This window comes from Tachyglossus aculeatus, chromosome 7 (genome assembly GCF_015852505.1).
Source record: "Tachyglossus aculeatus isolate mTacAcu1 chromosome 7, mTacAcu1.pri, whole genome shotgun sequence".
Classification (NCBI taxonomy): Eukaryota; Metazoa; Chordata; class Mammalia; order Monotremata; family Tachyglossidae; genus Tachyglossus; species Tachyglossus aculeatus.
The window spans coordinates 50509332-50527290 of NC_052072.1; the positions used below are offsets into that span (position 1 = coordinate 50509332).

The following is a 17959-nucleotide window of genomic DNA, read 5'->3' on the forward strand; positions in this document are numbered from 1 at the left end:
GGGAAGTAAAGTCATTTAATATTATCCATGCCTCCAAATGTCCAAAAATGGTGTTGGAACATAACTTTTACGTAACCTAAAACCAGCTGATTGGACACTGCAGTTGGAGACAGAATGGGAAATTCCAGGAAAGTTCAAACAGACATTAGAATGGAAGAGTGAAGGTTGCCTCATTCCACTGGCTGTGGAAAAACTAGAAAGTTTATGCAATAAGGAAATTCTTTACCCATCTGGATGTGTAAAGAAAATCAACCTCAAAAACATGTGGCATGTCATCTTCACCTACAAGAATACAGTTTTCTCAGATCTCTGTCCCTTTATAGATTTTTTTTACTGAAAAAGGAAACTTGGGGTAGCTATCATCAGATTATTTTTAATGTAGCAAAAGAAAAATAGCTTAGATAATTAAACAAGTGCCAAACATTATTAAAGGGTTGGCAAATGGGTTCTAAGAAGCAAGGTTAAAGGAAATGGGGTTGGTTAGCTAGGAATTAACAAGGAAGAGATTTAGTACTGGGAAGCCTTTTGCTTAGGGGATACTAATTCATTGGGGATTGAGTCAGAGAAAACAGGACCAGATGAAAGCAGGGGGATTTTTGTTGGAAATAAACTTATAGACTCAGTGCGATAAAATGTTAGAATGAGCTATTAGGGTGGACTGTGGCATTGCCAAATCTGGGAATCTTTAGAGAAAGTACAGTCATTTGTCTTGGATGGTTAAGCTTTTCACCTGTTTGGAGGCTGGACTGGCTGATTTCTTAATGGTCCTTTACAGTCCCATGATTCTATGTCACGTAATACCTAGAGAGTTAGGCTTAAAATCTGCCAGGATATCTGACAACTTTTTCCAAAGAATGTTTGTGAAAACTTTGGGGTTTTGCGTTAAATATTTACAGAAAACTGTCAAAGACTGTGTGGGTGAAACCAAAAAGAAATGACAGGTCCCTGAAACATAAGCATATGAATAGTTGTCTTCATGTCTGAAGATTTCTAGACTGTGAGCCCGTTGTTGGGTAGGGACCATCTCTATATATTGCCGATTTGTACTTCCCAAGCGCTTAGTCCAGTGTTCTGCACACAGTAAGCGCTCAATAAATACGATTGATTGAATGAATGAATGATGATACCAGCTAAGGGTTCTGAGGTGAAGGAAAGGACAGTGGGCAATTAATTCCTTCCTTGACCCACAATCTGTGGCCACAGTCGCTCTTTGCAATACTTGGCGTGGTATTCCTCCTAACTCATAAACCTACTATCCTGTGGCAAATATAGTGAAGAGGGTGTAGGGGAGAACATGCCTCTGGCTATGCTAGACCTTGTTTCCTCCTTGGGTAAAATGGCATACTTGACTTCAACAACACATAGAGGAGATCTACTGGCTTCAAAGGAAAGGTGCTGTTATCCCTCAAGAGAAAGCTTCCTCTTGTCCTGCTTCCTCTTCGTAGAAGTGGAAACTTGAAGGCATTTATAAAGGCAGTTTTTTTAAGTGTTTCTGGATCAGTGAAGCTGACTGAATTATTATTATTATCATTATTGCATTTGTTAAGCACTTACTATTTGTCAAGCACTGTTCTGAGCCCTGGGGTAGATACGATTCAATCACAGTCCTGGTCCTACATGGCCTAGATGGAGGAGTTTATATACAAAGCAGCTGCCTCCCCTCCAGCTCAGATTGACTGCTGGAATCAAGAAGGTTGTTCCAGCCTGCCTAGGAGTCTTGATATTGGTTGATTTTGATTTTGGGAATACTGTACTACTGGAACTTGTGGGACTTTCATACATTTCACTTCAATTTGTTGGTCCCTATCATTGGAGGGCTACAAAGGAAATAAAAGAAACAGTTCCTTTCCCCCATAAATAGAAAACACTTTAGGAAGAGCCAACAAACACATGCAAGTGACTATTGACCTTGGACTTCATGTCTTCACACCAGAGTTAGCAAAGTGTTCCATGTTTACGCTTGTGAAGTCTTTGGGGAGAAAACTGGGCTCGGAGGTCGGTTTGTAAGAAAAGTGTTTTACCAACTAAAGTTGTCTTGTAATGCCTCTTTCCTAAGTGAAATTTTTGACATAGGGAAGCAGCATGGACTAGTGGAAAGAGCACAGGCTTAGGAGTCAGAGGACCTAGGGTCTAATCCTGACTTCACCACTTGTCTGCTGTGTGATCTTGGGTATGTCACTTAACTTCTCTGAGCCTCCGTTACCTCATCTGTAAAATGAGGGTTAAGATCGTGAGCTCCTGACTTCACCACTTGTCTGCTGTGTGACCTTGGGTATGTCACTTAACTTCTCTGAGCCTCCGTTACGTCATCTGTAAAATGGGGGTTAAGCTCGTGAGCTCCATGTGGGACAAGGACTGTGTCTAATCTTGTATCTACCCCAGCACTCAATACGGTACCTGGCCCATATAGTAAGAGCTTAACAAATGCCATTAAAAAAAAGCCACCAAAAAAAGCCCCAAACCTTAAAAAGTTCCTAATTACTTTCCCAGTAGCTGATTCCACTGCAACTATCCCAAAGAGCAAGATTCTTGTTATTTATTGTTTGCCTGCATTGAGTACTTATAAGAAGGGTCCTCTCTAGCCCAAGATTCAGGGCTACAGTCATTTCTATCAATGGTGCAGGTAGAGTTTTTGTATTTATCAGCCGGCAAAATTTCCCACCAGTCACCAAATTTTCCCAGGTTGCGATGATGCCCCAAACAATGGCAGTAAGCATCAGCAGCCCAAAGAGCCCATCGTGTGTGGATTACATTGAACTGGTCTGTGGCTTGATTTTCATAAAGACCATATTTGAATACGAATTTTTTCTTCTTCCCCCTTTCCTGGAGCTCTCCTCCAGGCCCCATGCAATCCCCAGCAACTTTTAAAGCAAGCAGCGGACCAATAATTCACCTCCTGGCTCTTGCTCCGATTCACCGTAGGAAGGTGGGTTTAAGGACCAATGCAACTGGCACTGAAACATGGCTCTGTCATCCGTGTGGATCAGCTCAAATACGCTCTGGTAGATGATGTCAGACTGAAAGGATCAAAATCAGTGGTACTTATTAAGTGCTTACTGTGAGCAGTGCACAGTGCTAAACTTTTAAGAGAGTACGGTCGAGTGAGTAGACACATCCATCCAAAACACTGATCACGCTTCTGGAAGCTTAGCTTCCACTTCCCCCTGCCCAACACAGACATACCCAGTGCAGACATCATACAAAACTGCAAAGAAGCATATATAGCAAGAGCCCCATGCAGAAGAAATCTACATTCCCCGTTTTTCCCCGATTCACTCATTTAATACCGGCTCATATTAAAAATCCCCTCCTCCCACCCCAGTACAAATTGGGCCTTTTGCACACCCGTTCCTCTCTTGTGAACAGATGTATTTGATCTTGTCTTGATTCAGTGACTAAAAATAAAATACTTAGGCTTCCCTAGACTGTAGGAGTTTGCGGATAATGAATCTTAAAAGGATGAATAAATGGTAGATTTTGGACATGATGGACTAGATTCCCCCGTAGCAAATGGTCCCCATAGTACCCTCACACTACCCCTTCTGTCTCCTCCCAGATGGGGATGAGCTCCCTGAAATCATGTAACCTCCATCCCAAAGCACAGAAACTCGGACCCCATCTCCACCTGCTATCAGGGCCTGCTCACGGAGCTGATTTTGAAACTCAAGTTGTCCTAGGCTTTTGTAGGTGACTTCTCTGCAACCTGATCAGGCTTTTATCTGAGTACCGGCATCTTAACCGGAATGAAGTCTCATTTCCAAAGGATTCAATTGCTTATTCTGGAGTTATTGAAAGAGACAAAGCAATAAAAACAAGTGTTGGTATGAACTCAGGGGCAAAGGCGGTTTGGCTGTGAAGTCTTCCAGCCAGGAAACAAAGAGAAAACTTGGATCTCACATAAGGGGTATGCAAGAGATTGAACCAATATTTAAAACTATGTGAAATGCAAAACTGCATTCAAAACAGTTTGCTTTGAGAATTCTTAGCATACTTCATGTAAAGGCGTAATAGATTTAATGAATCTCTTGCCCCGTGGCTGTGCCAGGAAACATTCATGAAGTTCTTGGGTTAGTTTCTTTTTTATTTGTTTTGAGGCTCATCTGGAAGGAATTAACGAGTACATTTGGAAGTCAGCTGTCAGGAGGAGAACAGGGTTTTGCTAAACAATGCTCTCTTTTCACTTGGTCCTCCCTGCCAACTCCCCATTGAACTTTTCCTTTGGCATTTCTTCCAGACATTGGAAGACACCTGTTGGGCACAGAACACTGACTTCTTCAAAGCATTTCAATACGTATTATTTTTATTAGTGTAAACATTTCAGTTGTGCCAGCATCTCGGGGCTTAATAGAACATGGAAGGACAGGGTTTCTGCCAAGCAGGTTTCTAATTTAGAAAACAATGTGAGTTCAAATTCAAAAGGACAACGGAAATCCTGACAGCACAGACCTGAATAATCCCAGATTTAACCAACCCATCCCTAGGCCAGGGCACCTATCTCCCAGAGCTGGATTAATAATAATAAATAATGTTGGTATTTGTTAAGCGCTTACTATGTGCCAAACACTGTTCTAAGCGCTGGGGTAGACACAAGGTGATCAGGTTGCCCCACGTGGGGCTCACAGTCTTCATCCCCATTTTACAGATGAGGGAACTCAGGCACAGAGAAGTGAATAATAACAAATAAATAATGATGGTATTTGTTAAGCGCTTACTACGTGCAAAGCACTGTTCTAAGCGCTGGGGGGGGATACAAGGTGATCAAGTTGTCCCACGTGGGGCTCACAGCCTTCATCCCCATTTTACAGATGAGGGAACTGAGGCACAGAGAAGTGAATAATAACAAATAAATAATGATGGTATTTGTTAAGCGCTTACTACGTGCAAAGCACTGTTCTAAGCGCAGGGGGGGATACAAGGTGATCAAGTTGTCCCACGTGGGGCTCACAGCCTTCATCCCCATTTTACAGATGAGGGAACTGAGGCACAGAGAAGTGAATAATAACAAATAAATAATGATGGTATTTGTTAAGCGCTTACTACGTGCAAAGCACTGTTCTAAGCGCTGGGGGGGATACAAGGTGATCAAGTTGTCCCACGTGGGGCTCACAGCCTTCATCCCCATTTTACAGATGAGGGAACTGAGGCGCTGAGAAGTGAAGTGACTGACCCAAGGTCACACAGCTGACAAGTGGCAGGGCCACGATTAGAACCCATGACCTCTGACTCCCAAGCCTGGGCTCTTTCCACTAAGCCACGCTGCTTCCCCTAGTGTCACTCAAACCCTTGACCCACTAATCTCACACTTCTACAGGTGTGAAAGAGAGAAGCAGCGTGGCTCAGTGGAAAGAGCCCGGGCTTTGGAGTCAGAAGTCACGGGTTCGAATCCCGGCTCCGCCACAAGTCTGCTGTGTGACCTTGGGCAAGTCACTTAACTTCTCTGAGCCTCAGTTACCTCATCTGTTAAAATGGGGATTAAGACTGTGAGCCCCCCGTGGGACAACTTGATCACACTGTATCCCCCCCCCAGCGCTTAGAACAGTGCTTTGCACATAGTAAGCGCCTAACAAATGCCATTATTATTATTACAGGTTCATATAGGCATGTCAATCAATCAGTGGTATTAATTGAGCACTTACAATGTGCAGAGCATTGTACTGCAGACTTAGGAGAGTATAGTACAACAGAGTTAGCAGACACGTTGTCCAACCGCAATGAGTTTACATGGGTTTGTGATCGCTTTCGCCTCCCACTAACACACACTCACACTCTCACACACACACACACACCCGGCCCCCTGCTTGGACTAGGCTACCAGCCTGTCCTGGGCCACAGATAAGATTTTGTGAGTTCTCTGTTTTGTTTTTTATGCTTTTTGTTACATACTTACTGTGTGCCAGGCACTTTTCTAAGCGCCGGGATAGATACAGAGTAATCAGGTTGGACACACTCCATGTCCCACATGGGGCTCACAGTCTTAACCTTTATTTTACAGATGAGGTAACCGGGGCACAGAAAAGTTAAGTGATTTGCCCAAGGTCACACAGCAGACAAGTGGCCAAGCCAGCGTTAGCACCCAGGTTTTTCTGACTCCCAGCCAGTGCTCTACTAGGCCACAGTGTTGCTCATGCTACCGTTCTGATGAGTTTGGCATGTGGAAGGAGAAAAACGGGACCCAAAAATTTGCAACTCACGGGGCTTACACAACCTGACAAGGTTTTGAAAGACTCACACCAAATAGATCAAGTGAAAGGCTGAGAGTCTTCCAAACCACGAGGGTGACCCAGAAGCACGCCAAGAGAATGGCAGAGGTGGGATGAAAATAGAGCCAGTTTTAGAAGCATGTGAGGAAACATTTGGGGAAGAGTTTAGAAGGGATATATGGAAGGAAAAGGTCTTAGGTTTGGGTAGAGAGGTAGGGAAGGCTATCTAGGAGCAGAACTGCCATTCTAGTAAGTAGTCATTCATTCAATTGTATTTATTGAGCGCTTACTGTGCACAGAGCACTGTGCTAAGTACTTGAAAAAGTACAACATAACAGAGTTGGTAGATACATTCCCTGCCCAGAAAGAGCTTAAGGTCTAGAGGAACTTGGAACACAGTAAGCACTTAACTAATACCATTATTATTACTGCCTCTGTTGTACTGTATCCTCCTAAGCCATAGAAATAGTGCTGTCCACATAGTAAGCACTCAATAAATACGGCTGACTGATTGACTGGTTAATTGGATTTCCATTTACAGAGATTCCAACCCAGTACTCTAAGAATTTTAATAACAGTGGCAAATCTGTACGTTTCTCAGTGAGCCCAGTTTTCCCAGGACTTAAGTTTACTGCCTAGGAATAAATTAGACATTTTGGGAGACATTAAAATAAATTACAGATATGTACTACGTGCTGTGGGACTGAGGGTGGGGTGAATAAAAGGGTACAAATCCAAGTGCAATTTATTGAGACATTTACAATTTTACTGACGTTAATAAGGCAGCTGCTGCAAAGCAGCATTAAAAACAAGAGGCACCTAACTGCAGAGATACATTTTTCAACATCTTTGAAACCTTTAGGCATTTAATCATTTCCTCTCGTTATTTAGGACCGTGGTGTTGCACACAGACATCATGATGGACTAAGGAGTTTATGCACATTAAACTACAACCTTTCAAAAACAGGAAACTTTCTGTTTCTGTAACGCTTTCACATAAGTTTCCTTAACACTTTATCCAACAGTTACTTTCACTACCGCTCCTTGTGGATAACTATGTTTCTAGTTGAGATCTAATTAATGCTCCGAATATGAAATGTGGTGTTAGTGTTGCTACAAAGCTCCTCAGACTGTGAGTCCTGTATGAAGCAGAGACGGTGACTGACCGGATTATGTTGTATCCGCCCCAGCACTTAGTACAGGACTTGCCACATAGTATGCTCTCAACAAATACCACAATTATTATTATTAAAAACTTAATACAAGTGTATCATGCTTAAATCAGCTTCTCATTTGATTTTTCCCCCCACTTTCTATCAAAAGATAAATCGTAAACAATTCAACAACAACAGTGCAGTTAATTCACTGATGACGATGCACCGGATTATCCTAGCATCTAAAATCTCCCCCTTGGGAGGAGTGATGATTCTTTCAGACCATCAGGGGATCTTTTAGTGTATTGCTGAGTATATTACGCTTATAATGAACCAAAAAGTCCCCTACTGATTTAAAAGTTAATACTTCTCCCAAAATGTCTAATTTATTCCTAGGCAGTAAACTTAAGTCCTGGGAAAATTGGGCTCACTGAGAAACGTACAGATTTGCCACTGTTATTAAAATTCTTAGAGTACTGGGTTGAAATCTCTGTAAATGGAAATCCAATTAACCAATCAATCAGTCAACTGTATTTATTAAGTGCTTACTATGTGGACAGCACTATTTCTATGGCTTAGGAGGATACAGTACAACAGAGTTAGTAATAATAATGGTATTAGTTAAGTGCTTACTATGTTCCAAGCACTGTTCTAAGCGCTGCGGGGGCTACAAGGTGATCAGCTTGTCCCATGAGGGGCTCACGGTCTTAATCCCCATTTTACAGATGAGGGAATTGAGGCACAGGGAAGTTAAGTGACTTGCCCAAAGTCACACAGTTGACAAGTGGAGGAGCAGGAATTAAAACCCATGACCTCTGACTCTCACTGATAGTAGATATAATCCCTACCCTCAAATTGCTTAGAATCTATTGGGGGAATTAGACATTAAAGTAATCTACAGATATCATAATGAGTATAATAATTATAGTATTTGTTACGCACTTACTGTGTGCCAAGCTCTGTTATAAGCACTGGGATAGAAACAAGGTAATCAGGTTGGACACAGTCCCCTTCCCACATGGGGCTCACAGTTTCAATCCCCATTTTACAGATGAGGGAACTGAGGCATTGAGAAGTTAAGTGACTTGCCCAAGGTCATACTGTAGACATGTGGTGGAGCTGGTATTAAAACCCACGACCTCTGACTCTGAAGCCCATGCGATGGCCACTAGGCTAGGCTGCTTGCATTGTATTCTCCCAAGAGCTTAGTACAGTGCACTTACACACTAAGCTCTTAAATACCATTGACTGATTACACAAATTAGAAAAAATAGTAAATTCAATAGAGGCATGTGCAAGGCATGATATTTATGGAGGACACAAACACCACAATAATAATGGGTGGGGGCACTGACTAGAAAGAGATTTGGCAGAAAAGGACCTGGAGAGTCATAGTTGACCAGAATCTGGACTAATAATACAACATTACTTACGAAGCTAATATGATACTAGAACATATCCACAACAGAGTGGCATGCAAGCACTGAGAAACACTCAGGATGAGTTAGATTTTTAGAAGAGAACTATGCCAGTTTGGGGCCTCGTATTTGAAAAACCACTGGTAGAAACTAGAGTGGGATCAAAGAAAACTGACAAAAAGAATTAAAAGGATGGGAGACAAGCCTTAGGAGAAAGGTTGGCAGGAATTGGAGTTGTTTAGTCTGTGAAGAGTATTAAGAGGGTGATTTCATAACTACCTTCAAGTGTAGAATTTTTTTTTAATTAGGGGAGTGCTGAGCAATTTGCTTTCTGGGCTCATGGAAGACTGAATAAGACGTGATCTTCGATTCAAGCTAGAGATTTCTGTTGGACAAAAGGAACAACTCCTTATCATGGCAGATTGATGAGGTTCTTCCCTTGGAAATCTTTAGGGAAAAACCCAGGAAACCACCTGTCCTGGGTGGTTTAATCATTTATGTACCCAGAGGCAGAGGGATGGACCAGAACAGCCCTTGAGATTCCTTCTAACTCTTACGATTCTGTGTCTATCCGGGGAGTCAGAAAGGGCTTAGTATTTTAGACTGATGCTGGGATAGTGTGCTAAGACATACTCATTTTCTAGCCCAGACCAGGGACCAATGGGCACTCCAATATTTCATCCCCTCCCCACCCTGCTCATCACTGTGCCCAAGCTCCATCCCCTGCAGAAATGACAGTGGGTGAAGGAAGAGGAAAAATGTTAAACGGTGGGGATTTCCTGGGGTACAGGAGGTAAGTGGGAGGGGAACAGCGGCTCAGTGAGCCTGTTCTGAACAATCTTACCAAGAAGCACTAATTTAAATGCTCAATATTATATGTGGGCGGGGATTGGCTTTTATTTCATGCATACTGTTGGTACTTAGGACAGCATCGCTGATGATACCGGAGTCTCCCATCAAAAACAATGGACCAACCTCGATCCTGGCAAACACACTTCTGAACAAGAACCTGCACAAAGGAACTGATTCTAGTGCTGGTGGGCTGCACAACACCACTCACACGCTCTCATCCCTGCATAATCAATCCTTGGCATCACGGCCTAATCAATCAATCATATTTATTGAGCGCTTACTATGTGCAGAGCACTGTACTAAGCGCTTGGGAAGTACAAATTGGCAACATATAGAGACAACCCCTACCCAACATTGGGCTCACAGTCTAAAAGGGGGAGACAGAGAACAAAACCAAACATACTAACAAAATAAAATAAATAGAATAGATATGTACAAGTAAAATAAATAAATAAATAAATAGAGTAATAAATATGTACAAACATATATACATATATACAGGTGCTGTGGGGAAGGGAAGGAGGAAAGATGTGGGGGATGGGCCTAGTGGATAGAGAACTGGCCTTAGAGACCGAAGGACCTGGGTTCTCAAGTTGCCTCTGCCACTTGTCTGCTGTTTGACCTTGGGCAAGTAACTTCTCTGTGACTCAGTTCCCTCGTCTGTAAAATGGGGATTAAGACTGTGAGCCCTTTGTGGGACAGAGACTCTCTCCAACTGATTATCTAGTCTCTACCCCAGCACTTGGAACAGTGCCTGGTACATAGTAAGCGGTTAACATATCTCATTACTGAGGGCTTACCATGTACAGAGCATTGTACTAAGCGCTTGAGTACAATGCACAATAGATATTAACATACTCAATTTTTCCTCTCTAAAGGTAATTAGTACTGTGTCTAATAACATATTCAATATGTCGGCAGAGGTTTTGTCTTAAAGTAACCACACAGCCTAAATGAGGCAGTGATATAAACCAGGAACAGTTTCTATTACTTTTTTTCCAAACAGAAGATGAAAGCAAACATCACTTTCTGATTTGAAAAGGATCTGAAGTTTTTTTTTTTTCCCCAAAAAGAATGATGCCAATGTTTATTAGGGTGAATGCACTCAGTCTTCTAACAACTCTGAGATGTAAATCTGATCAAGAAGTGGAAAGAGAAGTGCCAGCTGTTTAATCAGGGGACTTAAAGTGGCAAGGTCTGAGTAATAGTCCAGACTCAAAGTTATAATTATGATAATGTTGGTATTTGTTCAGTGCTTACTATGTGCCAAGCTCTGTTCTAAGTGCCGGGATAGATACAAGGTCATCAGGTTGTCCCAAGTGGGGCTCGCAGTCTTCAGTCATACGGCACAGAGAAGTGAAGTGACTTGCCCCAGGTCACACAGCCAGCAAGTGGCAGAGCCGGGATTCGAATCCATGACCTTTGACTCCCAAGCCCGGGCTCTTTGCACTAAGTCATGCTGCCACTAAGGCCCCAGCCCCTCCCTATCCCCAACAGCCAACCTTCCACTGTGGCACCCAAGTTTTCTTCCCAATCGGGCAAGCCAGTTGCCCCATCAGCAAGCTGTCTAATCAATCAACTGTATTTATTGAGCACTTCTTCTGTGCAGAGAACTGTACTAAGCATGAAATGTGACAATGTAACAGACACATTCCCCACCCACATTCTTGAGGATACATCCTGATAGGACTGATGATCATCATCATAATAATAATTACGGTATTTAAGAGCTTACTATGTGCCAGGCACTGTACTAAGCGCTGGGGTGGATACAAGCAAATCGGTTCGGACACAGTCCCTGTTCCACATGGGGCTCAATCCCCATTGTACAGATGAGGCAACTGAGGCACAGGGAAGTGAAGTGACTTGTCCAAGGTCACACGGCAGACAAGCGGCAGAGTCAGGACTAGAACCCATAACCTTCACACACCCAGGCTCATGCTCTACGCACTATGCCGTGCTGCTTCATCAGCACCTATGTATTCATTGAACACTTACTAGGTGCAGAGTAGTGTACTAAGCGCTTGGGAGAGTAAGCTAGTTGTGGGCAGGGACTGTGCCTGGTTATTGTTGTACAGTACTCTCCCTAGAAATTAGTACCATGCTCTGCTCACAGGAAGCACTCAATAAATACTACTGAATGAATAAACAGAGTTGGCAGACATGTTCCTGGCCATGACAAGCTTACATCATCATCATCATCATCATCATCAATCGTATTTACTGAGCGCTTACTGTGTGCAGAGCACTGTACTAAGCGCTTGGGAAGTACAAATTGGCAACATATAGAGACAGTCCCTACCCAACAGTGGGCTCACAGTCTAAAAGGGGGAGACAAAACCAAACATACTAACAAAATAAAATAGAATAGATATGTACAAGTAAAATACAGTCTACAGACAACTAGTTTACAGTCTAGATTAAGTGGCTTTCCGGTTCTCTAGAGCAAACAAGAACAGAAAATGCCATGTCCTTTTCCTCTTTAACAGCCAACCGGTAGAAGCCATTTTTCTCGGCACTTTTTTTTCGGAAAAAAATACACGATCAAACAAAATCAACGGGGGACCACTGTGCTTTTGCAACAACTTTAGAGACATGGTAAATTTACCGTTTGTTTACATTATTCTAATCTAAGTACATCAGCTACTACATAGTTACCGCATTGTTGAGAGAATGAAAATCTCAGTGTTAGTCATAGGCAACAACACCTGGTTCGGCCTCTCTCTAGACTGGGATAACAAAATCAGATCAACTCAAACTTAAAAGGACAACTCACCTGATGAAATCCCAGATAGTCCTGAACCGTTGGGGAGACGTAGAAAATGTATCCATCCGCCGTGACAGCGACGATGAATCCATTGAGGGCCTGAATGGACGAGATGAAAAGAAAAATGTCAATAAAGGCCTATTGCCTGTTGGCAGAGCACGTGGTTGTAAAAATACCTCTCACCCCACCATCTCCCTCCCTCTACCGAAGAGCAGTTTCTTCTCTTGACCTTGTGGAAAGTAGAGCAGTGGACGAGCCAGAGAGGGTAGTAACAAAAGTAAATGAGGAAAGAAGAGCCACAGAGAAAATAATGAGAAATGGCCCTGCTATCAGGGATTTCTCTGATACCAGGGGCCCCAGCTCTTTTTTTTTCCTCTCTCTCTCCTTCTCTTCTCCTTCCACCTCCTGGATGAGAAGACAGATTGCATGAACTGTTTCCTACAACCTTCTAACGAGGTTCATCAACCCATCAGCTGCCTCTAGCATTGATATATTTATTTTCACCTTCCTTCATCACATATACATCATAAACTGTACGATCAATTTATTCATTTTTATTTCCTTTAAAAGGAAGAGAAGCAGCATGGTTTAGTGGAAAGAGCACGGGATTGAGAGTCAGAGGACATGGGCTGTAATTCCAGTTCCGCCACTTGACCTGGGAAAGCCACTTAACTTTTCTGTACCTCAGTTACCTCATCTGTAAAATGGCGATTAAAACTGTGAGACAACCTGATTACTCTGTACCTACCACAGTGCTTAGAACAGTGCTTGGCACATAGTAAGCACTTAAGTATCATCATTATTACTATTACTACTATTACTTGAAAATATTTTTATATCTGTCTCCCTTGTGAGAATACGAACTTCTTGTGGGCAGGGAATCTGTCTGTTTTTTGCTTCTATTGTTCTTTCCCAATCACTTAGATCAGTATCAGTACCCAGTGGACACTCAATCAATATCTTTACTATTCAGTCAGTTTGTCATCATATTTATTGAGCTCTTACTTTGTGCAGAGCATTGTACTAAGCACTTGGGAGAGTACAATATAACAATAAACAGATACAATCTCTGCCCATGAGAAAGACATTCATATAAATAAAATAAATGTAAATAAATACATTAAAATAACAAATGATCATAAATACAAAAACAATACTACTCTCTCAACTCTCAACTCTTACTTTCCCCTGCCTACCTTCAAAACCCTCTGGAAAAGTCAGCTTTTCCAAGCATTCCTTAACTAACGGTCATGTTTCATGACACCCTAATGAATGCCCTAGGACTCATCTGAATATTGGTCTACTTAATCTATTTGTCTACTTCCATTTTTAACATCTGTATCTATTCTTTTACTTTTCGGTCCATGTATATTTGCAATTCACGTCTGCTCGTTTCCCCCATCATATCACAGGTTTCTTGTTTTTTGTCTTACTGTGGGCAGAGAATGTGTCTACCAACAGATTGTACTTCCAAGCACTTAGTACAGTGCTCTGGATACATAAGAGCTCAGTAAATCACTTGTGTCTTTTATTTCTATATGTTCCCAAGTGCCTATTTTGGTACTCTGCATACAGTTGTCATTCAACTTTGGGAAAGTCACTTAACTTCCCTGTGCCTCAGTTACCTCATCTGTAAAATGAGGATTAAGAATGTGAGCCCCACCTGGGACAACCTGATGACCTTCTATCTATACCAGCACTAAAAACAGTGCTTGGCACATAGTAAGCACTTAACAAATACCATCATAAAAAAAAATTAATCACGATGATGATCATCATCATGATGATGATGTGCAGGTTCTCTAGACAGGGATCATTCTATCACCAGATATCCTGAGTCATCGCAGCAGTTGGAACTGCATCCTCTGGGCCTATGGTGAATACTGCAGTGGCCATTCTTTTGTAAAGTTCTTGCATTTTTCCTGTATCATCATCATCATCATCAATCGTATTTATTGAGCGCTTACTATGTGCAGAGCACTGTACTAAGCGCTTGGGAAATACAAATTGGCAACATATAGAGACAGTCCCTACCCAACAGTGGGCTCACAGTCTAAAAGGGGGAGACAGAGAACAAAACCAAACATACTAACAAAATAAAATAAATAGAATAGATATGTACAAGTAAAATAAATAAATAAATAAATAGGGTAATAAATATGTACAAACATATATACATATATACAGGTGCTGTGGGGAAGGGAAGGAGGTAAGATGGGGGGGATGGAGAGGGGGACGAGGGGGAGAGGAAGGAAGGGGCTCAGTCTGGGAAGGCCTCCTGGTGGAGGTGAGCTCTCAGCAGGGCCTGTATCTGTATCTGATTTGCTTTAAAGATAATGTCCACCTGACATGTTGTAGCCTGATGTCTACTGGGGCCAAAAATAGTCTTCCTTAGCTAGTCCAGAGGAATTCTGGCTGGCCATAATCTTAACAGTAACCTGCAGGATGGTGGCATCTTTGAGATCTATTGGCATTTCCTCAGTGTTCCATAGATTAAGGAAGAAGTTGGTAAGTGTTTATGTACCCTCCTACCTCCAGATGTTCGATGGTACGTCATGGGATTCAGGTGCTTTTCATTTTTCATGACTCCTGTGTTGTGCATGCAGGGGACGAATCTACCAACTCCGCTGTATTGTACTCTTCCACGTGCTCAGAACAGTGCTGTGCACACAGAGCACACAAATACCATTGATTATGACGATGATTTCCTCAATAATTGGGACAAGTGTTGTGTCTTTGCATGTTGGAAAGTTTTCTATGTCTTGCCGTGGCTCATATTCCCTAGTAGATGGTGTGATAAGAATCAATCATATGCTTTTGAGAACGTACTGTGTGCAGAGCAGTCTACAAAGCACTTGGAAGAGTACAATATTAACAGAGTTGGTTACGTGATCACTGCCCATAACGAGAATATTGAAATGCTATTTCCAGCTCTCCAGAATTCCTTCCTTGTCTGTGATGTGCCCAGGGTCACACAGCAAAGTGGTAGAGCTGGGATTAGAACCCATGACCTTCTGACTCCAGGGCCCCGGTCTATCCACGATGCCATGCTGCTTCTCATAATGTCTGTTTTGATTGTCTTGTATTTATCTCATATTTGGTATAGTGCTAAGCATACAGTAAGTGCTTTAAAAGTACCACAATTATATTATTACTGCAATATCTTACGCGCTATGGTTTCCCCTATCCCTAACTGATTTTAATGTCTGTCTCCCCACTGTAGACCATAAGCTCCTTGTGGACAGGGATTACTTCTACCAACTCTGTACTCTCCCAATGCTTGCTACAGTGATGTGCACACAATAAGTGATCAATAAATACCACTGAATATTAAGATATATTGCAAACTCCTTGAAGCCATAGTTTCCCATCCAGAATCTCAAAACTCCTCATACAATATCATGCACATTTTGGGGACTGAATAAATATTTATGGTTGATGATTCATGCATATATACTAAATGAATACTGTTTAGCAATGTTGCCTTGTGGATAGAGCATGGGCCTGGAAGTTGGAAGGATCTGGGTTCTAGACTGTGAGCCCACTGTTGGGTAGGGACCGTCTCTATATGTTACCAACTTGTACTTCCCAAGCGCTTAGTACAGTGCTCTGCACTCAGTAAGCACTTAATAAATACGACTGACTGAATGAATGAATAAATGAATGATGAGGGAATTCTTCAAAGTCCTTGTGATGGCACATACAAGGTCCTGTAAGTTTTGTTGCAAAATTCTTAGTTTCGTGGAGGTCTGTAAGTACCTTTTAGATTCCTTCCTTTTGGTATCCTGCCAGCAGTCTACTTGCTGGGATTAATTCAGGAGTTTTAGTGGCTGTACACCAGCACCTCAGGCAAAGAGGGCCCAGGAAAAATAAATCCATCATCATTATATAAATGGAAATATACTTATATATCAATCATGGTCTGGGGGTAGAACAAATCTATTTTAGCAGCATATTTGATTAAAACAACTCCCTTATAATTATAGGCTGTAATGTAGTCAGAGAATGATTTTAGGTTGAATAAAAGGCAAATTTAGGATAATGTAAATAGTCTTAAAGCAGAATGTCCATTATTTTGTTTGAAATTAGGAAAATACTACTACTACTACTAATAATGATGGTATTTGTTAAGCGCTTAGTATGTGCCAAGCACTGTTCTAAGTGCTGGGGATAGATACAAGGTGATCAGGTTGTCCCACGTGGGGCTCACAGTCTTAATCCCCATTTTACAGATAAGCTAACTGAGGCACAGAGAAGTTAAGTGACTTGCCCAAAGACACACAGCTGACACGCGGTGGAGCTGGGATTAGAACCCATGACCCATGACTCCCAAGCCCGGGCTCTTTCCACTAAGCTACACTGCTTCTAGAATTGTCTACAGGGCCCATAAAATCTAATAGTCCCGATCTCACAAGAGAGTTAATCTGGCCCTATCTGACAGGTAGGTTCCAGAGAGTTTAATTTTCTCACTTGATTTTCACGTCACCAACATAGGTTTCTGTAAGTTTCTCCTTTGTTGAGTCAGGAGATGCTGCAAGGTGGCGTAAATAAATTGTTTTGCTGCAGGAAGACGTCTCATATCTAGCCATTTGCTTTGGGCCACACTTGCTGCTTGCCTGGCGGTGTCCAATTTCTTAATGACTGCCTATTGGGGCAGAATCTTGGAGATCCATATATCCATGTTCACCTTCAGAAAGTTCACTGTTTCTCTAGCACGTTCAGTAGGTTCATCCACTCACCTTACTCCTTTCTCAATTATTATTATTATGATTATTTTATTCATTAAGTGCCAAGCACTGCATTATGTGCTGGGGTAGATACAAAATGGGATCATACATAATCCCTGTCTCGCCCAGGGTTCACAGTTTAAGAGGGAGGGAGAAACGGGTACTTAATCCCCATTTTACAGAAGAGGAAACTGAGGTCCAGAGTGATAAAGTGACTTGCCAAAGGTCACCTAGCAGACACGGGGTGGAACTGGGACTAGAATCCAGGTATCCGAATTTCTAGGCCCCTGCTCTTCTCCCTAGACCTTCCTTTTATGGGGGAAGAGTCAAACTTTCAATTTAGTAACTATTTACCCCTTTATTCCACACTTCTCAAATAGTCAAACTTTCAATTTAATAACTATTTACCCCTTTATTCCCTACTTCTCAAATAATGCAAAATCACGCTGCTCGTGGATTGAAACTGCGGTCCATCAGTATGTGTTCTCTCAGAAAGAAAATCAATGCCTCAGGTGGAAAATTTATTCTTACACAACACTTAGTTGAATTACTCATTAAAATTCCATTTGCCGTCTCCAAGTAATTTCTTTAGGGGGATAAATCACAACTCTTCCAAGAGAGCGTGGTTTCTAGCAAACATTTTAAGCAACTAATGATTGCTTTGTTCTTGTGTTAAAAAATGCCAAGTTAAAAAAAAACTGCTGCGAGTCATGCAATGGGTTGATCTGTTGCAAAACAATATGCTTTTAGCTTCTCTATGCTGTTTTCATAAACCAAGGACCTTTACTCTCCGCATTAGTGCCAAAAATAAATCAAACGCCTTCCCTCCACTCAAAGCTGA

The 17959-nt window shown here is 42.0% G+C and overlaps 1 protein-coding gene across 1 annotated transcript in view; it reads right to left on the reverse strand.

The window, feature by feature from the left end:
• Window positions 1-17959, reverse strand: part of LOC119930703 (aryl hydrocarbon receptor-like) — a 155571-nt gene that overhangs the window by 21056 nt on the left and 116556 nt on the right. Inside the window, exons 4-5 of the mRNA XM_038749298.1 lie at window positions 12401-12490; window positions 2894-3017 (exon numbers count right to left, since the gene is read on the reverse strand). Coding sequence (XP_038605226.1) covers window positions 2894-3017; window positions 12401-12490 — 214 coding nt within the window. The remainder of the gene's footprint in view (window positions 1-2893; window positions 3018-12400; window positions 12491-17959) is intronic.